This window comes from Harpia harpyja, chromosome 11, assembly GCF_026419915.1.
Source record: "Harpia harpyja isolate bHarHar1 chromosome 11, bHarHar1 primary haplotype, whole genome shotgun sequence".
In the NCBI taxonomy this organism is placed as follows: domain Eukaryota; kingdom Metazoa; phylum Chordata; class Aves; order Accipitriformes; family Accipitridae; genus Harpia; species Harpia harpyja.
This window is the reverse complement of record NC_068950.1, coordinates 40,798,087-40,821,026: the sequence shown is the minus strand read 5'-3', so window position 1 is coordinate 40,821,026 and position 22,940 is coordinate 40,798,087. Positions and strand designations below refer to the sequence as shown.

At 48.9% G+C, this 22,940-nt stretch overlaps 1 protein-coding gene and 1 long non-coding RNA gene across 2 annotated transcripts in view; one reads left to right on the top strand and one right to left on the bottom strand.

Moving 5' to 3' along the window:
- Nucleotides 1-6,984: 6,984 nt before the first annotated feature.
- On the bottom strand, nt 6,985-11,026 carry LOC128148499 (uncharacterized). The gene is made up of 3 exons (XR_008237298.1): nt 10,660-11,026; nt 8,358-8,408; nt 6,985-7,081 (listed from the first exon to the last, which is right to left on the bottom strand). It is a non-coding gene; the product is annotated as an uncharacterized LOC128148499 (long non-coding RNA).
- The window catches only part of PLPP3 (phospholipid phosphatase 3), a 45,273-nt gene continuing 31,688 nt past the window's right edge, over nt 9,356-22,940 (top strand). Inside the window, exon 1 of the mRNA XM_052802396.1 lies at nt 9,356-10,018. Within this exon, the coding sequence (XP_052658356.1) occupies nt 9,880-10,018 (139 nt within the window). The 5' untranslated portion in view covers nt 9,356-9,879. The remainder of the gene's footprint in view (nt 10,019-22,940) is intronic.

Here is a 22,940-nt window from a genome sequence, read left to right as displayed (position 1 = left end):
GCCTTGTCGCCCCCGCAGCCCTGCGAGGGAGAAAGGATGGGGGCAGGCACTTGATTTCCCCACTTGCTTAATCCCAGGCATTCACTCCTGGGCGTAACTTTGTCTTGCGATTCGCGTGACAGGCAGGGAAGGAGCTGTCGGGGTTCAACGGTTGCTTCACTGCCTGGACGTCTGGCACCAAAAGGGGCTGTGTCTCATCACCGCCCAGAAACCATTTTCCCTCTGAAACACCTTTGTGCTCACGCTTTTTTTTTTTTTTTTTTGCCTTGTGTTTTTCTGGTGTGAGTACAGCTCCAGGCAGGGATGCAGGAGAGCTTTATCGAGGTTCGGTTGCAGTTTGAAATAGTTTTCTTCCCAAAAGTATATGTACCTATGAGAAATAGCTTCAACCCGAGCCCTGGGTAGCCCAGAGTTACTACAGACTGCTGTTTGTGTGCCCGTTTCTTTTACCTGCAATTATGGGGAAATTGCCATCGTGTAAGCAGCGGGCTGTATGAATAGCTTTATTATTTGTTATTATTAGACCTAGATGTGTGTTTTTCTTGAGATCATATCTGCACAAGAAGGCACAGTAATAATAGCCTTTTGGACTGGCCAGGTTTAATTTCTGTGGACTGCGAAACTTTTGAAGCAAGGTGCTGTTTACTGCTTTCTTTTAAAATCAATGGTATTAAGCAAACAGTCGCAGCAGAGAGACCTTTGCGTTGTCCGGGCTGAGTTCTTGTAAGGGCAGGCAGTCATGTTGTGCTTGCTCTCCTCAGCTGGCATCAGCAAAAGGGTCTCTTGTTACAGCCTGGTGCCAAGCTATTTTAGGAAGCAAGATTCCCCTTTTATGGAATTATTTTTCATGGGAGTTGAAGTACCGAGCTCATTTGCACTTCTCTTTTTCTGTTTTGGTCTGTTCTATCTCTTGCTTTCAGGTAGGGTGTGTAATATAGAGCTCAAACAGCTTCTCAAGTTGTGACAGCAGCAAGGTGCTATCTGAGTATGGAAAACACGCCCAAGAATGGGTCAAGAAATAGGAAAAGATCACGTTTTTCTCTTTGAGGACCATTATCAGGAGCTTTTCATCAAAGTCCAGTAGGGAAGAGTAAAACTCAGGGCTGGGTTCCTTAATGCACATCGTGACCTACCAGTATTTTTTTGGGCTGCTTATCGGGTGGTCGTGCCCATGTGGACACAAGCACGTGTGAGCATGGAGCCACCCAGGCTGGCTGTCTCCGAAAAGAAGATGAAAACAAAACCAAATTGAAAGGGTGCCTTGTCAGACGTGTGCAATTTGTGCTTTTGGCGTTGAGTTTCTTACCCCAAAAGTCACCTCGCAGTTGGTATTTTGCTCCACTTTCCAAGCAGCTGGTGGTATGAGGCTTCGCTAAAAGCAAGAGGGCTGTAAACGTGGGTGCATGGCTGGAGAAAGGCAGGCAGCGGAGGACAGATAAACAAGAACTCAAAATGCATCACTTTGGGGGATTTTTTTTTTTCTTTCATTTTTGACTCTCAGTATTTCAAAACAGTCTCAGGGTTTGGAAACAGAAGGATTCTGACATTTAGTGTTTGATGTTGGCAGTACTGGATAAAGGAGATAAAGGGGCCTGTGACGAAGCAGGCGAGCTATTTGTGATCTATTGTGCAACAACTGTCAGTGAACTTGTGTCTTTGTGTGTTTAAAGTGTATTTCCTGACATTTACTGGCAATTTTAAAGGGATTTACTCTTTGCTATTTCATAATCCCTCGTTCTGAGCAAATTTGCAGATTTTGAAGATCAGAAAAGACCATTAATGCCATAGTCCGAGTCTCTGGATAGCTCAAGCCACCTACCTTCGTCCTCTCCTGTACTGAGCCCAATACTTTGTGTTCAGCTACAGCATGTCTTCTATAAAGGCACGATATGAAGGTGGAAAGATCAACCACTAACCCAGTAGTTTGTTCCAAGATCTGATCGTTATCACTATTTAAAATAAAATGGGTAATGTACTTCTCATTTTTCTCTGTCTGCCTTTGGCTAGAAGAGGAATTTATGCCCAAACACTCATATAAAAGCAAGTATTTCTTTAGCCCTTTCAAAACAAAGCAAAAGATAGGCTAGATATATATTACAGTGAATCTGTGTACAGAGAAAATAGAATAGCATCCTTCCAGTGGTTTGATGCTGTGGTCTGCAAGGCAGCTCGCACGCATTTGTAAAAAGTCATTTGAGCTGTATTAAGGTCAATATCATAACTTGAACATCATTTCTTTTAGTGGCTTTTCTTCTTTATAGACATTTCTTCAGCCTTTTGAAATCCCATGTCCCAAGCAGAATTCAACTGGCACAGAAAAGTGAAGCGGGAAGGGAGGGTTGTGCACTTAAGGGGAAAAAAAAAAAAAAGGCATTTAACTGGAAATGTGTGTGACAAATGGGAGTGGGCCTGGCTTGACCCCTTCTGGCTATTAAAAGGCTGTATTGCAAGATAATTCGGGAAAATATTGTAGCTAGAGAGAGGGTGTGAACCAAATGGTTCATACCGAGTCAGTAATTTGAGTGCTGTAGTTTTGTAATGTGCTACTAACCCAAACCGCGGATCCTACTGCTCCCGAGTTTTTGGGCCTGGCTCTTATCACAGTATCAAACAGCCTATGTGAAAGTATTTGGAATACAAACAGGGGAGAAAAATCCTTTTCAGAGCTATAAAACCATCTTCTCTTGTAAAGAGCTTGATCAGTTTTGGCAAGACTTTCAAAGAAAACAGTGTTGAGATCCTCTCGGTGAATAGGAACATTAATATATTAGGTATGTATTATGTAAATCCATACTTCAGTGGAGTGCTAGATAAGATAAATGGGAGCAAAGAGCAGGCTTTGAAGGCTGTTGGTGAGATTTTTGTGTGTGTACTCTGCCCCTTGAAGGCTCGGCGCAGCACTCACAGCCCACGGGGACGTTGAGGTCCTTCAGCCCCCTCCTGCTCCTGGGCCGCTCGAGGGACCGCTGCAGCACCACAGTCCAAATTTTGTCAGCCTGCAGCACAACCTTGCTCAGGCCACAGCCCTGCAGCGTCATCCCCAAAAAACCTCTTTTCTCCCCGTTTTGTTGCGAGGGGTTCCTTCACAGTTTCAGTGCCGATGGAGGAAAGCTCCTCCATGGCAGAACCGGGCTGCACAGCCCCTTTTCACCCCCCTGGACATTGCATGGCAGGGATTGCCGGGGTTACAGCAAACCCAATTTGTGTGCTGAAGCAAATATTTGGGGAGGGTCCAGCTTGGTCCTTGCAAACACATTTAAATCCTTCAGGATCGCTGACAATGAATTATCGAGATAGAGACTTGAGAGCAGATAAGGCCAGGGACTTGTGCATTGTATACAAATACACGGCCCGACCCTCGCATCTCACGTGAGGCGGCAGCGAGGGGGATGTTGGAGCTCTTCCCTGGCGCATCTCCATTTTCATGTCGTATAGTTGTGCAAGACAGGGTTGATAGAGGCACCCCAACACGTGGGGCCACGTGCTTCAATTTTTTTCTTGCCCTGCTTCATCTCTTGATGAGCCCCACCGTTGCTCCATATATATTTTGCTTAAGATGTCTTTCAAAAGCCTCTCCCTGCTTCCCTGGTTACGTGCCCAAGCCCCTCCAGTACCAACCCATTAGAGCAGCATCTTGGGTCGTGTTCAGAAGACGCAAGCCCACGCTGCTCCTCTGCTCAGCATCGACTTTCCTGCTGCCCCACGGTGCCGGTGGCTGCCACTCACCTGCCCCGTCGGCGCCCGTGTTCATCGTCAGGGGCTTGGCGCTTTGAAGGCGATGCCAAAAGCTATCGGGTGGCCTATAAAACGGTTTGGTCTAGACGTGGAAAAAGATATACTTTTTTTTTCTTTCACTTTTCATTGGGATGCTGAGCATTTTCAACCAGGTTATTGAGATAGTTTGCAACCAGAAATCAATCCAGCCTGCAAAAATGTAGGTGTACTTGTTTACATTATAAACCACAAATCTTTGCATCCCGCAACAAACATCTGGGAAGTGTCCAGACCAGACATTACAAACGTGTTAACTACCCTGAGTTAACCGGTAATCAATTCGGGGCTAAAAACTCGAGTGTGGACCTTTCCTCTGAGACTGCTGTTTATAACGGGGCTTTCATTTAGATCCTGACCTAGAAGCGTAATTAAACCATGGCACATTCTTGACTTTCAAACAAACTTCTGGGAGCTTGCCAGCGCAGAGCACAGACCCAGATTTTACCAGGTTTGAAACGAGCGGTGATGTACCAGCTCTTTCATTAACTGTTGTTGATGGTGAAAGTGCCTGCCTGGTAGAAATTGTGAATTATACAGACAGCCCTTTAAGGCTCTGCTAATAAACACATGAAAGGATTTGAGGGAACTATATGAAAATACTGGTCTATTGAAATCCTTTTTAATGCCACCAGTTGGGGAGAAGGTGTATCATTCAGGGCTGGAATTTTTAATAATTAACGTGCCTCTTTTGTAATTAAGACTCTGCTTTTGATTTTTGCAGTCCAAGTTTGCTCCAATTTCTCCATCAATACTGGGCTGTATCACCTGGCAGCGGGAAACCAGAGCCATGACCTGCTGGAGCTGCTTTGACGGAGCTGAAGGGTTTGGTTTTTCCAAGCAAATGCTAAGGAAGGGCAGTAGATGGTGCTGTTATTCTCTTTTTTGAGGACAGGGATGGCAGGCTGAAGACAGAGGCACAATTGGGACTGTACACAAGGTGTTACCAGTCCCCAGTGCCCCCAAATCGTAAATCAGGCTCCTTCGAATCGTGGGATTTGGCCTTCAGAAAATCTTCAGATTAAATCAAAAGGTGTCCTTTTCTACAGCTTGTGCGCTTGGATCTTTCAGGTGAGATTTGGAGGTCACATTTTCAAGCTTTTTGTCGTAATCTTGTCATTTGAAATTTATCTTCCCCCACACACACACTTTGTAATAATGCAAAGTGGAATCCTCTAATCATGTCAGGAGCCAGCAAGATTTAGGGGAACTAAATTAAATTAAGGCAAAACACCAGGATTGTGAAACTTGGCAATAGTGCAGATGCTGGTTTCAAAACAGACTGGTCTTGAAGGTTGTTGGCAAATCGAATGCATCTGACCCCAAGTGATCTGGGGTGCCAGGAACGGGTCCCTGACCACAGAGCTTCCTACCTCGTGGGTCACGGAGGCACGTGCTTGAGAGATGACCTTCCTGGCCTGCATCAATCTGGAGACGCAATTTCCTGAACAGCAGCAAGCGCTGTATGAGGATGACATTTATCAGCTAATTTTTTCAAATGACCTGAAGATTCATGAGGCTTGATCCTTCCCAATGGCATTGGAGAGGGCAGAATTAGGCCCCCTTTGGATTTCACTTTTACTTGCCTCTCTCTGCAATGACAGGTCTAGGTCCAGCCTTAGCAAACCTCTCTTAACGGGGCAGCAATGATTGCCCAGGTTGGACAACCCGGCGCCGGCGAAGGTGGCCCGCGTGTGAAAGCAGGCAGGGGACGTGGCAGTTCTCCTGCCCTTAACCTCCTCCTGCCTTGGGGTTGGCTTGGCAATGCCCCCAGCTCCCTCCCCGCGACTTGCAGCTCTTCTCGTGGTGTTTTCTCCTGCAGCAGCTGACGGTGCTAAAAATAGTCTTGAACAGGGTAGTGGTGGTTCAGCTTTGGACTTCCCAGAAGTTTACTGGTATTTTGGCCTCGTGACTCCAGTGTAGGCCACCTGATGCACAGCACGTAACTTTGCTCCGATTTCCCTGTTCGGTGGGGAACAATCTCAGATAACATACGGATAACAATCAGCGGACTGAACACAGCTCACTTTCTTATTTTAGGATTGCTAGAGACATGGTCATTAAGAGCTTCAAGAAATAAAATAGCAGGGCCTGGTCCTTCCCGCGCTGCGTGTCCCCTTTCCAGAAGACCTGCTGCCAAATACTCCCCATGATGGAAAAGCAAAGTGGGTTCCTATATAAAACCCCGCTGTAGCTCTGAGGGGACAGCGGTGCTTTGGCGCTGGGCTGCGCATCAAAACAAGCGTCCGACCATGCACACTTTAGACATCAAACTGCTCTGCAACGTCATTCGTGTTTGCAGCACGTCAGGAAGAGCAGGAGAGATTCTCCACACTTGCAAGCAGGGCAGCCCGGAGCACCGGGGCCGCATCCTGCCCGGCTGAGGAGCAGCGCCGGGAAGACGGGGTCCACGCCGGCGAAGGGCAGTGCTGCTTGCCGGGCTGTCGCTGCGCCCCAGCGGTAATGCTGGACTAATGAAACACGTCGTAGGGACTAATTAAAGTTGTGCTGGGCCAAGGGGAGTGAGATGGAGTAAGCGGGAGTGTAAGGGCAGGCTACAGATCCATTCCCCACTCCAACAAACAGTTATTTTATGTTAAATAATGTGTGGGATAAACTACTTGTATGAGCCTCAGAGCAGAAACCGGAGCTGCCTCCCTTCCCTTCTCTCTCCCCAAATCCACCCTGTGTACCAGGTGGAAACACGAGCTCTCAACAGGCTCCTCTTTCCCCAAACCAGACCTCACTGTCCCCTTTGGACACACTCTTCTATGGATGATAGAGAAAAAGTAAAAACAGGAACTCTTTTACTTTTTTTTCTTTTTTTTTTTTTTGGACAAGAAGCCATACCCTTTGGCCTGGATCGTGATGACTGATCGTGCTGAATGAGGAGGAGCTTCTCTCAATTTTAAATTACTGCCACGTAATGAGCAGGTTTCCATGTAGTTGTGTCCCGCAGATACAAAGGTGCAAGGGGCAGCATCCAGTTCCTGCCCCTTTTTCCCGTTCTGGGAGTAGTCTTAAAGAGCTTATTCTCTTAAAATGACAAGATTGAATGAATAAAACACAGTTCCTGTTTTAATATTGTTGGGTTCTGAAACATCCCAGCTAACGTTTAAATCTGGGCAAGAACAAGTGTTACTGCAAATGTTTTATCTTTCCACAGATTATATCAGTGCTGCATGCCTTGTTCATCACGGGGCTGGTCCAGCTCAGATGGGAAGGTGGTGAAAATGTCGCGAGATCAGTCGGTCTCCAAAAATGATGGGCAAAATTCACTAGTAACATAAACTCAATTGGTTCAGTTAATCTATATAAAGAAAAACCTCAGTCCATAACGGGAATTTAGAGTCTGACCGAAAGGAAAAGCTGAGCCCTAAAAGGATAGCTGTTGCACGGTGTATTCAATAATTGTATTTATGAATAAACAATTAATTATTACCAATGAATCTCTTGCATATTATTGACAAAGGCACAGAAGCTGCTTTTTGGTGCTGCTGACTTGCCCATTGTCAAGTGTGAACTGAGCAATTGTAGTGGCTGCTCCCTTAAGAAATTGTCCAAGATTCAGACTTGTGTGCCCTGGCTTGCATCAATTAACAGTACAATCTTTTTGTTATGAAAATGCAAACATTAGTAGCCTGAGGGGTCTTGTAAATGCAAATACAAAACTATAATTTCAATTTCCCTTTAAGTACAAGAAAGGCTCTTTTTTTTGTTGTTTGCTGTTACAATGACAAGTCTCTTTTTAATTTATTTCTTTCTTTCATTTTCTCGCTTTAAATGCAAAATTGAATTTAGCCCAGGGAATTTCAGTGGGGATGCGGGGAGGCTGAAGGCGAAGCCGTGGGCTCCTCTCGCAAGGGCCAGGCTCCGAAAGTTGTGGGGAAGGGTGGATGCTTGGCCCCGCAGCGGAGGTGGCGAGCTGGGCTGGGCAGCGTGCCCGCAGCTGGCGCGGGGCTGGCCCCCTCGGCTGGGGGAGAATTCCCACGTGAGGATTCTTTCCACTCTCTTCAGGCATCCGAGGAGCCTAAATTAGGCACCCACACCTCTGCCACGGTCAGGGGAAAGAGGGTGAGACCTTGAGATGTGTTCTCCCGAGGCAGCTTGGCCCCTGGGTGGGTGATCGTCACCGCGGGGCATCGTTTTGGGCCAAACCTGATGGTTTTGTGCTCAGTGCCATGGGGCGATCGTGGGCAAAAGAGAGGCATCTCCTCAAAAGCGAGGTGGGAGATGGCACCTGAGTGCATGTCACTGAGGCATCATGAAAGAACTGGAGGCAAGTCCAAGGTTTGTTTTCCCCTTTCTTTTTACACCGCACATATAAAAGTAAAATATGAAAACAGCCGCTTTGCTTTCTTCCTCCCCGGCTGGCCCCAATATGCCCAGGTATGTGTCTAAACAGATTCCTGGAAAACCTGCCCTTGCCGAGGCCCAATCTCTAGCGCTCGGGTTATAGTCTGCAGCTCCGCGAAAAGCAGCAGGGAAACGTCTCCTTGCTGGGGGGGTCCTACCTGCCCTCCCTCCCTCCTTCCCTGCCTGCCCTTGCAGGCAGAGAAACACCAGGGACGCAGTAGGATACGCACCTCGGCAGAGGATTTGGCCCAGCAGTGGTTTGCCAGCACACAGATGGAAGGCTGAGGTCAGATACAAGACCAAAAAAAAAAAAAAAAAAAGAAGAAAAGCGGTTAGGTGCTGTCCTGAGCAGTTTCCTTTGGTACCACACAATCTTCCCACCGCCCGTGCCCCCGGCCGCCCTGCTCGGAGCTGCTAGCATCGCCATCCCGCCATCCCAGGTTCCTGGGAAACCTTTCGTTTAATTCCTTGGTGACTTTTAATTAGACCAAAGGGGTGATTAACCAACATAATAATCCCTCACTTGACTCCAAATGCTCTCGTTACGCTCATTTTATGAAGGTGGCGGTGCTGGTGCAGGAGGGCAAAGCTGCTGGAGTTTGGTGGTGGTACCCAGCGGGCGGGTGGCACGGCCAAACCCGTCTTTCAGCCCTGGGCAGGCCGGGCAGGATCCGGCCCTGCTGGGGTAGCCCCGTTGGGGTCTGCCAGGCGTCGGGGTCTGTGGGTACCACACGCACCACATCCCCTCGAAAAGAGTTTGTCTCAGCACATGGAGCAGAGCTGGAGGGCAGGAAGAAAAACCAGGAAAAAAAGATGTTTCAAGTTATTTGTTACTAGTTTTTCTCCCCTTCCCACCGTTACCACCTTTCGGGAGTCCTGCAGCCTTGGATCGGCTGGTTGTTTTCCTTCCCCCCCTCCCTCTCCCATTGCACTCCTCTCTGGTTTGTGAACGCTAGAGGCTCCCTCCTTCTGGCCTACGAAAAAACTTTAGTTCCTGACTTTTTTTTTTTTTTTTTTAACTTCCCTCAGGAAAAAAATGTGGACTTAATTATCTATGTAAAATGTCAGATGCAGGAAAGGGGCTGTGCTTACTTGGATATCCCATCCGAGGCGAAGTGACTGATTCCCCCCCCTCCTCCTTTTTTTTTTTTTTTTTCTTTTTTTTTTTTTTTTTTTTTCCTAAGGGGTGGAAAGGACCTCGCGAAATAAAAGTGCAGAAACAAGCCGGTGGCTCCCAGAGCGGCCGGGGCGGGCGCGGCGGGAGCCCCCAGCGCAGCGCGGAGCAGAGCGCGGAGAACCCGCCGAGCCCACCTGCCCTCGGGAGTCAGCACCGCCCGGCTCCGCACTTTCCCCCCCCCCCAAACTGAGCTCTTGATACATACATAGATATATATTTTTAGCCCTCCCTCCCGGTTTTTCCTCCAGGACTTTTCCACCGCCTTGGGACACCCGCAAACTTCACCCTCGACCCCCCCCCCCCCCTTTCCCTCCCGCCCCTCCTTTGCTGGTGGTTTTGTGCTTGTTTTGCCTTTGTGTTTTTTTTTTGTTGTTGTTGTTTTGTTTTGTTTGGAAGACCCGCCTGCCTTTCGCCTCCCGTGCCCCACCGGAGAGGCCGGGAGCGGCTCCGGCAGGGCGGGCAGCACCTCCCCGGCTCACCGCGTGCGAGCCCGGCCCGGCTCGGCGCGGCACGGCCCGGTTCGGCGCGGCCCGGTTCGGCACGGCACGGCACGGCTCGGGCGTTCGCCCCCGATAATGCAGAGCTACAAGTACGATAAGGCGATCCCGCCGGAGAGCAAGAATGGGGGCAGCCCGGCGCTGAACAACAACCCGGCCAAGAGCAGCAGCAAGAAAGCCCTGCTCATCTGCCTCGACTGCCTCTGCCTCGTCATGGGTGAGCGGCCGCGGGGGGCTCCTCTCCCCTCACCCCCCCCTCCCCCGGGCTTCCCACTTCGGGGAAAAGTTTTCGCGGGAGGGAGGGCACAGCTCGCCCGTCTCCCGGCCCCGCGTCGCTTTCCCCAAACAAAAGCGACCGAGCGCGGAGCGGGGCCGCCGGCCGAGGCGAGCCGGCCAGCGGGGGCCCCGTCGGCCGGCTCGGCGAGAACGGGGGCCGGGCGGGGGGGGAAGGCGGCCCGCCGGGGGGAGCGGCTGTCCGTGCGGAGATGTGCCCCCCCGCCCCCCGATTTACTGATTATTAATTTTATTTATTTACTCTTCCCCCCCCACCACCACGGCCTGACACTGCGGGGGGGGCAGCCCGGCTGCCGGCGGTACGCAGGGGGCACTGTGGGCTCGGGGATGCGACCCCGGGGGTGCCCCCCCCCGTCCCCGCCGTACCCCCGCACCCCGCCGCCGGCCCGGCCAGCGGCACCTCGGTAGGAGCCGGGGCCAGCTCCAGGTGGAGGTAGTGCTCTACGGGTGTAAGCAACCGCGCGGCTTGGGTCCTCTATTTTTGTTAATAAGGGGGGGGGGGGGGGGGGAAGCAAAAAAAGCAAAAAAAAAAAAAAAAAAGCAGCTTTGCCACTTTATAGTTACTTTGCGTTGCTCGGCTGTCGGCTTTACCAGCGGTTCTGGCTTTTCTTCCCTCTCCCCTTCTTGCACCCGGTGCAGGCGTCTCGCTCAGCTCATTTCTGTGAAAAATTGAAGTGCTCGCAGGCATCTCGGAGTCCCTGGCAGAGGTCTTAGTTTGCTAGCCCGCTTGGCTTTTTGGAAATGGTATGGCATGTAAGGAAACTGTCAACAGTCTGTCTCCAAAAGGTTTTGCGTGCCAAAACATCAACCGTTCAATTGTGGCTGCAATGCTGAATATTTAATTGACAGACACAGGCAGGGGAAATCAACTGGCTTCCAACAAAGAGATTAATAACACAACAGCACGTGAGTTTAATACTCCAGACACCACAGTCTTTAAAACAATTGTTTCTGCTTAGAGCCCGTTTTTTAAAGACTGTCAGTTTGATTTAATTTTTATGTAGTTTATTGATCATCTGGTGTATATTACGAGGCACTAATACATTAAGAAGAGAGGCATGGTTTTCTCTTTATATTCCCACAAGAATAGAGGCCAGTGCAGAAAGCTTCATCTTCTTGTATCTGGAAAAAATAAAAATACTTGATAGCCCATATATGAAACTAATATAAGTAGCTTGACTTACCTCACTTATTTAAACAGAAGGTCAGATTCCTAGTAAAACCACTCCTAGGAGTCAGAACTTTTAAACTTTTATTTACGCAAGTTTTCTTAACTTCAGGCGTTCCTGGCATGACTAAGTGCTATTTGAATGGGTAAAGGGTTTTTTTTTTTTTTTCCCCTTCTCTAGACTAAGGGTCCTAAATGAAAAAGCAGTTAGTTGACATGTGTTATTCTACTTGTGATAGTTTAGGTAAACAGAACTTATCAAGCATCACTGGAAGGTATTGTTAGCGGGGAATAATGTGATACAGCAGAAACTGTGATTGTTGCTTTGTTTCACGTTACTACAGGTGGAAATCAGAAAGTAAACAGCAGAGTTGGTTTGTTTCTTGGTTTGGGTTTTGTTTTTTGTTGTTGTTGTTAGTGTGAGGAGCATTTAAAAGTAAGAGCATGAATTCAACAGCTGAAGGAAAGTTTAGATCTGGCTGATCAGCAGCAGGTGAAGAGCACGGGTGGGACGTAGTGAGGGAGGTGATTATATGATGGATAGCCCATGATGTGTGTTTGGGGATGGGCTTTTCAAATACACCCAGACCAGTAGTATCGGACCTGCTGGTAAATGACTGGGCATGAGTTGCTGTGAAAGCCAGCTGCCCCACTCGCAGGAGGCTTGGCTCGCTCCTCTCTCTGCCTTTTGCTAGGGAAAACTAAGAGCTTGTAGTTTCCAAGCACTTGATTCCCATTTTCTTCCTTCCTGAGCTTGTAAAAAAAAAAAAAATGCCAAACACAAAAAAACCCCCACTTTGAAGGTGAAAGAAAGGTGTTCTAGCTGAAGCCTGTAAGAGAAAATGGGACAGGTACAAGTTGATGGGTATTTACGTGTTCAGTAAAAAAATTAAGTCCTAGGTAAGATAACGAGAAGCAGAATTGGGTGAAATGACTCGTTTTAAGGTGGAGGGACTCAGTAGAGGTCTTCTGCTGGTGCATGTAGGCATGTGGCCAATGGCCTCCAGTGCAGTTAAACCGAGTTACGCCTCTTGAGCGGCTGCCCAAAGACTTTCAGAGTAGCAGGGAAACAGAAGGCTTTTCCTCATCTGAGGACCACTCTAGGAAATACTAAAAGTGGTCCTTTGATTTGTAGAGGCCTGTGACACTGCATTGGCTTCTACTGCAGGTACTGCTGTAATTCTGACCTGAATCGATTTTCTCTGGGGGGGAAAATGAAAAGAATAAACTATGGCTGAAATGTCTTTCAGAAATGACACACGTCAGCGCCCTGTGAGGTGGTAGATGTGTACAAACCTTTCTTTGTTTACATACAAATTTAAACAAATTGCCCAGAAGACAATTATCATAAACATCTAAGTAAAGCAGAGCTATCAGGAACTTCATTCAGCTTTAATTTGGCGTGAGTCGCTAGAAAGATCCACTTTTGTCTTTCATCGTTAAGTACACTGGTTATCTTGATAGTAAATGCATAAGGGGAAGATTTCTATCTTCGTTCCTTGGGGATCGTGGCGAGCAAAATCGTTGAGCCATTGACAGAAGTGTGTTTGTTGCTGGTGGAGTAGGTTGGATGAAGATCTGCTGAACCAGGCCCCCCATTTCTCCTGCATTTCCGACTTGCGTTGGGTTGGCAGGGAGCTGAATATTTTGGAATACCCCACTCCCCTAATGAGTGCACTTGGCACTGACAAATCCCCGGGTTCTTTTATGAACAAGAGGTTTCATCACCAACGCTGTGAACTTCCCAGAAATTTCATGTCGGCGCTGAACTCGGTAAAAGAGGCAGAAAAGATCTGAGTGTGCATTTATTAAAGCAGGTCATCCGAGGGGGGAAAATAACTTTCTCCATCTGCTTCCTCCTCTCGGGAGGGCTCTGTTTAGAGAATTAGAAGATGCTTCCTGAAATTGTTAGGGCCTCAGGCGAGCTCGGTGGTGTGGAAGAGTCCCCGCTGCCCCGTCCCTGTCTCGCTGGTCACCGCGACACATCTGAAAATGTGATTGAGGAGCTCAGCCGGGGGGGCCTGAAGTTGCCCCCGCTAAACCGGTCGGTGTCTTCATGTTGTAGAGCTGCGGGGAAATCTCTGGGCGGCAAAAAAAGAGGCGTGATGGGAGGACCTCACTCCACCTTCATCCGATCATCCTCAGCCCAATCACAGCCCCATCCCTTTGCCACGAGTTTCTTGCACCTCCTGCCCAGAGCGTAGAGTTTTTAGTGGGAGGGACTGGTGCGACCCACGGGGGCAGCTTTCCCCGGTGCCGTGGGGTTTTGCTGCCCAGACGTGGCACGGCGTGGAGCTGCTGCCACCAGCCACCACCTTTCCGCAGGAGATGCGGGTCGGGTGGGGGAAAAGCCTCCTGCCCTCCCCCTTGAGGTGGGATGGTTTGGAGCCTGGCCCCACAGATATAGCATCTGGGGTTAAATTTACTCCTCTCAGACCCACTTCTTCTTTTTTTTTTTTTTTTTTTCCCCCCCCTTGGCAGGGACTCCCAGCGTTCAGCAAACTCTGAGCAGCCACCTGCGCTCTGCTGACGGGTGCTAAGTCGAGCGTTTAATCTCGGAAGAGGGGAAGGCTGTGTCAGCAAGGCCGATAGGGCAGATGAGGGTCTTCGGTAGCTTGTATTTGTGCAGCTTGCGCAGGTAGAACAGCTTCCAAAAAGTCCTGCTTGTGCTATAAAATAGAGGGATTTCATCTGGCATACCTGCTTCCTAGGCTCGTGGAATTTGGGTTTATGGGAGCATATGTTTCAGGCTGGTGAGATGTAAACTGCACATAATTTACTGCCCTTCTTATTTTCTGTCTCTAATTTAATTTTCTCTCTTCTGTCAATCCCAGTTAATCTGTACAACACAAGTTTTACTGCCTTTGGGAGGTTTTGAAGCAACAGATGGATAGGCCTCTCACGACCTTAATATCTCTTCAGCTTTCTCACAAATTTGGCATCTCCTCTTCTGTAGCGAGCTTGATGCTAAAATGAACTTTGAAAGTAAATATTTACGCTAGCAGGACCTTGACATGTTTATATAAGTGGGGATATAATCTTATAATTTGGGCTAACAGTTTAGGTTACTCTTAACTTTCCTCTTCTGTGTAGAAAATTGTGTCATCGTCCAGCTTTCAGAAGCAAAAAAAGGTTTGAGGTCTGCCAGGGGCCCTGTCGCTCCGTCACAAAAATGGGCGCAAACAGGCCTGGGATTGTCATTTAAGTGTAAGGAGTGGGAGGAATTAAAGATGAGGGATGAGGTTAGAGTTATTTGGATGCTGTAAAGTTGAATTTGATGAGCTAAGCAACTCTGCTTTGTTTGGGTTGGGGTTGGTCTTTTTATTTTTAAGACTACCCTGCCGTGCAGGGCTCACTTGTTGTGTAGGTAACGTCTTTCTATACGCTCCTGAGGAAACTGCTGACCCAACCGTTTCTTACTTTCAGCGAGGGACAACGAGATCCGACTGTACTAAACCAGCTCGGCAGTCCCGACGCCTTGGCGTTGTCTTCTCCATGCTGTGTCTTCTCCGTGTTGGGGAGGACTGAGTCCGTACCACATGCAAGAAGCTGCGTGGGTGGAGAGTCGTCATCGTGTTTTGAGCATCCTTAGATGGGGTTTGGTCGTTAATGTTTATGTATCGCTTATTTTAATACCTGTAGGATCTCCCGGCGAGGCAGCAGGGTCTGTCTCGGGGCTGGCTGGTCTGGAAGTGCTTTGGCAAAGGCAGGTTGGCAGAGGTGGCATCTTGGCGTAGGCTTGCGCGGTTGTACCCCACCATAACTTGGGAGTAAAGGAGCTTTTCGGAGTCTCGAAAAGCTCCTTACTAAACAAACAATCAGCATCTAAGCGTGATACCCATCCTTAGTTTTGCCCCTCTTGAAAGACCAAAGGAGCCAAAGATGACTGGCAGAAAAGACGAGAGAGAAGTATTTTGGAGGTGTTTAAAATACACTCTTTTTTGCGTGTGTTGGCTTTATAAAAACCCAAAAAAACCCTATCAAGACCAGGTTATTAGTGACAATTATACTTGAGGTGTTAATTGCAGAACAAGGAAGTGCTGTACCTATGGCAGACCGAGTCCTTGGGGATATAAATCTGCTGGCTTTCCCGAGTCGGTGGAATTTGGCCAGCCTGAAGATGTGTCTCCAGGAAAGCCGAATTACGTGCAACTGCTTCATGGCCAGAAGTGCTTTGAATCCTGCGTACCTGCTGCTGAGACAGGCAGGAGATGGGATCACAATTACAGTAGATGACATTTTTTTTTTTTTTTTTAATTGTCTGTTTGTAGTGAGCACAGAAAATAATGTAAACATCACTCCCAGATCAAACAGATGATTATTTTTATACCCTTTAAATCTCAATTTAATATGCATGCCTTTCTTAGGCTGTTTTGGTCTGACTTTGTTTGTCTAGATACAGGCTGACGGTATATCCTCCAGATGCATGTGCCTCCGTATACCGCCCGAAGATGGTTTGCATACCGCAGTTGGGGAACCCGCGCTGCACGGGCGCAGTCTTGCAAGCCGGGGCTCCTCTTTAGCGCCTGCATCTGAGCTAGAGATGGAGACATGCAAACACCCTTCCTGCCTGAAATGACTTAAACGAGGGGGGGGAAAAAAAGCCCCAGCTCTGCTCCATAGCTTGCTCTGGTGGAGCAGACTCCGTCCTCTCCGTTTCATTCATACAATGCTCCCGCTTCATCCGCGGTAATCCAGAAGGGACCGTTGTGGTCACCCAGTCTGCCTGCTCCTCAAACAAGGGCATGCCTGTTGAAGGCAGCGTGGGGAAAGGCAGCAGCCTTCAAACCCTCCTATCCCAGCATCCATGGAGCCGGCGCCGAGAACGATGCCTTCTCCCAGCCCTCTGCATCCCCGGGGGGCTGTGTCCTGGGAGCCAGGGGGGAGCAGCAGGGAAACCCCCTCCCCGGATGCGGTTTTTGCTCCTGTGTAGCAGGATGCCAGCTGGGGTTTTGGTACAAGTGCTGTAATTTTTTTTTTTTTCTTTCTTTTTGTTCTGTCTTGGGGCCCTGGCTTCTGCAGTTGTGTTGGGGTTTTTTGACAGGTCAGGTTTCATATTTCAGGGGAAAAAAAAAAAAAGGCTTGAAAATGAGAATCAAGTGAATGATAAAGCTTCAAAAAAAGAGGTGAATTAAAGTAATCCAGCATTTATTCTGTAATTATAAAGCCTGAAGTCAGTTTTCTGAATATACTTCATGATTTTTTATTTATTTATTTATTTTTTTCACATGGCAGAGCCGTGGGACCCCTGGTACAGCAGAGGCTAAAGCAGCCCTCTCTGCTCCCCCCCTTGCTAACACGGTGCTGCAGGCCGCGCAGCTGCGTGCACGGGGGTCCTGCCTGTGCCCGGCTTTCGGTCTGGCTTTGCAAATACCTCGGCTGGGGGGGGGTCTCACTAAAAGTTGGGAAGAGGCTGCCCTGTCTGTCGCATCTCCTCGTGGATCAGCGTGGCCTCTTTTTCGGAAGGGCGTTCGTATCCCTTTCAAAGCCACCCCATCCGTCCCCGTTTTGCGCTCTCCCGTGACATCTCCCTTGGAGAAGCGCTGTCTGCTCCACAATTTGAGCCGGTGGCAAGCTCCTCAGCGCAGATTTGGGTGTCTGTGTACGGGGTTGTGTTGGAGCAGCTGTCGGGAAGTCACGCTCGAGAATCCCTTCTTGCTTTTTAGCTGCACGCGATGGCTTAGTCGTAACGGTGGGATCGTGACCAGCAGAAGCTGCTTCTCAGGTTAGACCTGAGGAGGCAGAACGTCACCAAAAAAGAGGAATTTGAAGTGTCTTCATATAGCTTTGGATGCAAACCATTGGAAAACTTGCTTTAAGTGTAAGTTTGTTACCAAGACAATGTATTCACGAGTTGGAAAATTAGGTTTGTCCTGGCGGGTTTCTAAGTATCACAAATTCCTATAAACTCTGTCCTTCAAGTTGGTCACGTAAGTGGGCTTGTTTTTCACATGTGTTGGATGTTTTGAAGACGGGTTGAAAACCGACTCTCCGCATCAAGTCAACGTTACAAGCAGAACATGTAACTTAATTCCAGAGCTTCTGATGCTCTGAGAATGCCTGTGCTCTTTCTGCCGTGTGTCCTTGTTCCAGCGTTGCCTATAGCTCGCACCCATATATGAGCTTGTCTTATCTGAGCATATGGTGCTCTCGGTCAGGAGCTATAGGGCTAGGCTGGGGCTGCCAGACAAAGCCCAAATGAAGCTGCTGTTGGTCTGACAATGCTGGTGACAATGAATCAGTGGAGAATGTTCACAATCCTGTAGTACTTGCCCATAATTTTTCATCCCTTGCCCAAAAAGACATGAAAGCTGTGTTGACCGTAGCACAGAGAAGCTTGGGAGATACCTCCAGCCTTTTTGATAAAACATACTGGTGGGCTTAGCCTACGGTGCCTGAGAGACACAGCAAATTGATGCTGGACTGGCATTGCTGGGCTAACCCAGACCTTGTCCTGAATACGAGAGGTAGCTGTGGCATGGAGGTGTCCTTCACTGCTTCGGGAGTTTGCAGTCGGCAGGCTGTACCTCTTGGAGACGCTTCACTTTCGCTGGTCGGAGGAGCTGAGAACAGCGTGGTTCTTCCTTCCCCGGGTTTAAACAGAAAAAGTGAAAGTTACTGGTTAGTGGTTTTGGGCAGCCGTCCCTCTCGAAACAAATGATGCTCCCTCTGAGAGCTCGCTTCTCCCAGCAGTGTCAGGGTTGTAGCTCGCTGCTGCGCAAAGGGAGCGACAAGCTGCCTGGCATCCTGTAGCTAATTTTCACCTGGTTTTACTGTAAATTAGGGAGAATAACAGCCATTTTTGAAAGCTTTTGCAGCAGTGCCCCTCAGTCTGATCACGCACGTACTGGAGACAGGCGCCGCACGCAGATATTAATTGCGTTGCTGTTAATTCAGCGTGTGCTTACGCAAAGCTGATGCATCATCTCATGCCTCAAAACGTCCAGCCGCTGAATTTGAAAGCCAATGTGCCAAATGCGGTCTGGGCTTCCTGTCTTCTTGACGCTCGGCAAGTTATTTATGACCTCTCTTTTGGGGTGGTGTGATGGGCCTTTCCTTAAGCCTGACTGCAAGGCTCAGCTTGAGGCTGGCCGGAGCGAGCAGCCAACCCAGCCCTGGTTATCGTTCCCACCGATGCCGACAGCGAAGTCTTCGCTCTGCTCTTTGTAGCAGCGCAGCGGCCGCGGCGACCGGTCCCGCACCCCAAGCGTTTTGAGGGCTTCCGAGGTTTTTCTGCAAGCCTGCCGCTCTTTCAAGTGTTAGTTTGCAAAGGGAGAGTCGAAAATGGCGTGGCAAAATGCTGGTAAGCAGGTCTGGTCGGTGGACGCCGGGTGCGTTCGTGTTCTGAGGGATGCTCGCGGAGGAATTTTGGATGGACGGTAAGCTGATGGCAAGCAGCAAAACTCCTTTGAAGTCGATAGCCGTGAATCCGTTTGGTGTTAGCAGGTTTCTGAAGCTGCTCTTTGATCACCGATCAGATGGCCCTTGCTTTTTGGGGAGCCGCTTCTCCCTTCGATTCCTGGGTTGCAGCCCAGCCGAAGCCCCAGAGGAGTCCCGTGCCAGGATTTGGGTCCTGCTGCCCTTGGTCCTGCCCAGGCATGTCACAGGGCAGGTTTGTGCCTCTGGGAATTTCTAATCTAAGGAGACGCGGAGCATGAAGGAGCATCACCTCCCTGCGTGGGCAGGGAGCTGGAGCCCGGTGAGGACACACTTGGAAGGCAGTATTTCCAGTAAGGATGCACCCGGGTACCCAGTGGGGCTTTCGGAGCTACCGAGGTACCTCTAATCCCTAACCATTTCAGTGAAGCTGCGAACTTCACTGCTTCTGCCAGGCCGTCGCCTGCCTCCCGAGGTATCTTTTGAAATCACGTCCTCAGCGATGTGCAACCACGGAGGAGAAGTCTGCGGCTCCCAGGGCTCGGGCCGAAGAGTGTTCCTAGGACATGTGTGTGCACCTGTCCCGGAGCTTCCCACCTTGATTCCTGTGAAATTTTCCCTGGGTGGCTCCGTTCCCATCTTTCCATGTTCTGCAGAAAAGGGAAATGACCTTGCATCACCCATTGCAGCGGGAACTGGCTCATCTGTTCCCAAAATAAGAGCTGATGTTTTTCTGGTTAAGGATATGGGGAAAAAGGTGCACTGAGACATCTGTCAGTTGATAATACGTAAGGCAAATGGCTAATTCTCAAAGGAAGGGCTTGGAGGGTGCTTTAGCTTACTCATACTTGCCAAACTAAGAAAAAATTCCCTTTACTGCCTGACCACAAGAGGCTGTGTTCTCAGTAGAAGCCTTGGGGTTTTTGTATGGGGTGGGTTTTGTTTTTTTTTTTTGTTATTATCAAAGTTTGCAGCGTCAGTGACTATCTCAAATAATTCCATAGTTTTTCCCATAATCTGGAATGGATATTTTTTCAGCTAGCACTCCTCATTTCTTGACCATCCCTGCAGCTTTAGCATGCAGCTGTCATTCTGCTGCAGCTCCCACAAAGCGGCTGAAAACCAAGGTAACAGCAACATTTTGAGTGAAGGGGATGAAATGTGGAATAGGTTCAGCGTATTTCTTTGTCATTGTTGGAGTCCTATTCAGTCTGGAACTGAATAGGAGGCTGATTAGCATGTGGAAGCATTTCTAAAGCATTGGACTGTGAGGGTTGGGTGTTTGGTGTTGGTTTTTTTTTTTTTTTTTCCTTAAAGGAGAAGTTTTGTGGCATTTATTTTTCTGACTGAGCTCGTATGAATCTTTGTCAAATGCAAAACCCACGGAAAAGTCAAATAGCATTTTAAAGAAAGCCTGTTTTGATAAATCACCACGGGCACGGGCACAAAGAAGTTTTCCAGTGCCTAAAGCGCTACAAGCTAGGCAGGGTCTAGGGATGCAGTGTGTTTAAAACAGCCAGACAAGTGGGATAGAGTTTGGGACGCATCTGAATTGTGGATATAACAATAGGGACTTTGCTTTTGCTCTCGCTGAAGTTGTCTGCAAAAGCGGGTATTGCTTTATGAACACAGGATTGGGTCCACAGTCTGAAAATCCACCTGCTTAAATGCTCAGCGTTTTGCTTTCACAGAGAAAGATATAACGCTGAGGCCGATTAAAAAGCTAACTGCAAGTGGAAAAATAACTTTTCCCCAATGAAATTCTTTAAAGTCCTGGGCCTGAGGCTGGTTTTGGAGAAGAGGCTTGATTTTTTTCCCTTTGGTGTCGGGACGAGGCGCGGGGCTGACGTTCCCGTTACAGTCCCTTGTTGCAAGATCTGCCGTGTTTTGCTCCGAGGGGTAACCAAAATTGCCTTGGTGCTATTTGTGGGTCTCAGGTGGGTCTGTGCTAGACCAGAGACCCTGGCGTGGGCGTACCGTGTCTCCTGCCCTTTGCGGGATTGCGGGATTTCGGGGTGCTTGCAAACCCCAAGGGAGATGGGGGACCCTGTTGTATGTCGGGGGCTGTATGGATGTAGCACACTTGTTCCCCTGAGCTTGCAGATAGAGTGGGCAGTGCAGGAACATGTGTTTAATTTCTGGGTGCAACGAGCGATGAAGTTGTTTGGAAAGTTCATGGTAGCAGTTGGAGTCGAACCCTCTTGGTGACGCTTGTATGGACCAGACCCCATGCCTGGGTTTCTCCGAGGAGCGGTGATGCCTTGTCTAGTTTCCTTTCAATTATTCCAGTTTAAAAGAGAAAAAAAAAAAAAAAAAGTGCCTCTCCAGCTCGCTAGTGTGCCTTAATGTAGGCTATCGAAGGCTGATTAAAACTATTGTTTCATTAAGGAGAACTTAGCTCCTCTGGTCGCAATTCACAATTAAAGGATCGTTTGAAGTAATTCTGCAATACTTACTTTTTTTTAACATTTTTTTCCCCCCTCTCTCCTTTAACGTGAAGAAAGTTCCTAGCACTGTACGTGCCCCAGCACCGAGGTTTCGAACGCTATTACAGGACCGCAAACCTGCTGGCGAATCTGGCTGCTGCCAAAGGCATCTGAACATTAAAAAGCCCTGCAGAGGGGTGGGAGGGAGTTCAATCTCAGGATACGCTGATTTGGAAAGGGAATCCAAACAAAGAGGCTTTTCAGCAGAGGCTGAGGCTTGGCTTCTCTCAAGGGCAGTTTGGGCTTGGGGAAGCATCCGGGAGGCGGCGAGCAGAGCAGGAGTACATGAGCTGGATGCCGCGCGGTGTAAGGTTTCCCAGCACAGCGCGGTTTTGTGTTACAGGCTGGGGAACTGGCTGTAAGCGTTCCTCTCTTTTCTTTTTCTTTTCTTTTTTTTGTTTTTTTTTGTTGTTGTTTTTTTCTCCTTTTATTTCTGTTGGAAACAAAGGGGAGGTTTAGGCTTTTTTTTTTTTTTTTTTTTTAATAAAGGGAAAATAAAGGTTCCCATCCCCTGCAGGTTTGGCGATGCCTCTCGCTGTTGATGCTGGAGGGGGACCCGTCGGTGTCTCCGACCTGGAGAAACCCTTTGCTGGGTCCCACGCTGGCCTCGCAGGGGCCATTTCGGTTTGCTCCGAAAGCGCAGCCCTCTCGCAGGCTCGCCGGGGGCACTCTGGCAGGAGCCTGGGTGACGGAGGGGACAGGCACCTCCTAAAGAAAGGTCCGGCTCAGCCAAGGAGAATTGAAATGAGATGGATGCTGGGGCACCTTCTTCACAGCGGGAGGGATGCGAAGCGGGGCGAGCGTCCGCTGGCCCCCCTGTCCCTGGCGGTGGCACCTCCGAGTGCCACCAAACTCTCGAAGTGCCAGGAAGAGCTGAGCGGGGAGGAGGTGCTACCAACCATCCCAACCAACCAGTTGGGTTTTTTTATAGGCGCCAGATGGTTTTAATAGAGGAAAGCTGAACTTCTTATGACCCTTCCCCACAGACGTTGTTTGTTGTTTTGTAATTGTGGCCAGGACAAAACCATGTCCCAGAACCTGCAGTGAGTGTGAGAGCTTGTTGCCTGGTGCCTTCTTCTCCCACCCCACCGGGAGTCCCCCCCGCTGCCCCGTGTTCCTCTGCCTCCAAATTATCCGGGGGAAACTGCTGGGCATGAAAGACTTGAGGCTTTCCACTGATCCCCGGTTAAAGAGATTAGCAAGAGTACAAATTGGAGAAAAGCGAAACATCTAAAAGCGAAGCGCAAGGAAGCAATAAAATGTCAGGCCATATTTTCCCTTCTAGTTGATTAAAAATTCTCCTGATAAGCAAGAAAGCTTTCATGGCTGGACAAGACCTGTGTCATGTCAAATGCAGTGAAAGGTTTATTAGAAGGATAAAGTGGTGCGAGCGTTGGGTTGTGCTTGCAGCCCTTCTGGCGCTGAGTTATTCCCCAGGGCCGAAGGCATTTTGCAGTGGTATGGGAGCAAGAAGTGCGATGGAGAAACCGCTCCTCTTGTGGAAAGAGGAAAATGTATGGAAATGGGAGTGTCTGGAGGGGAGAGTGGGAGACATGAGCGTCTGCATGCTGAACAACTGTCAGAAAAATTAACATAGAAACTGGCTGTTGGGGAAGGCTGTATGACAAAGGTAAAGGAAGAAGAGCAAAAGCTATCAAATTACTGCTAATGAGGGTCTGAGTGTTATACGAATAAATGCATCCAAACCCCCGATTTTTGAGCGCGTGGTTGTCCTGTGGCTGGTACCTTTGGGAGCAGTGTTACATCAAGGCTGACCATTTCAGTGAATTCCCTCTTGCTGCCCCTGTTTACAG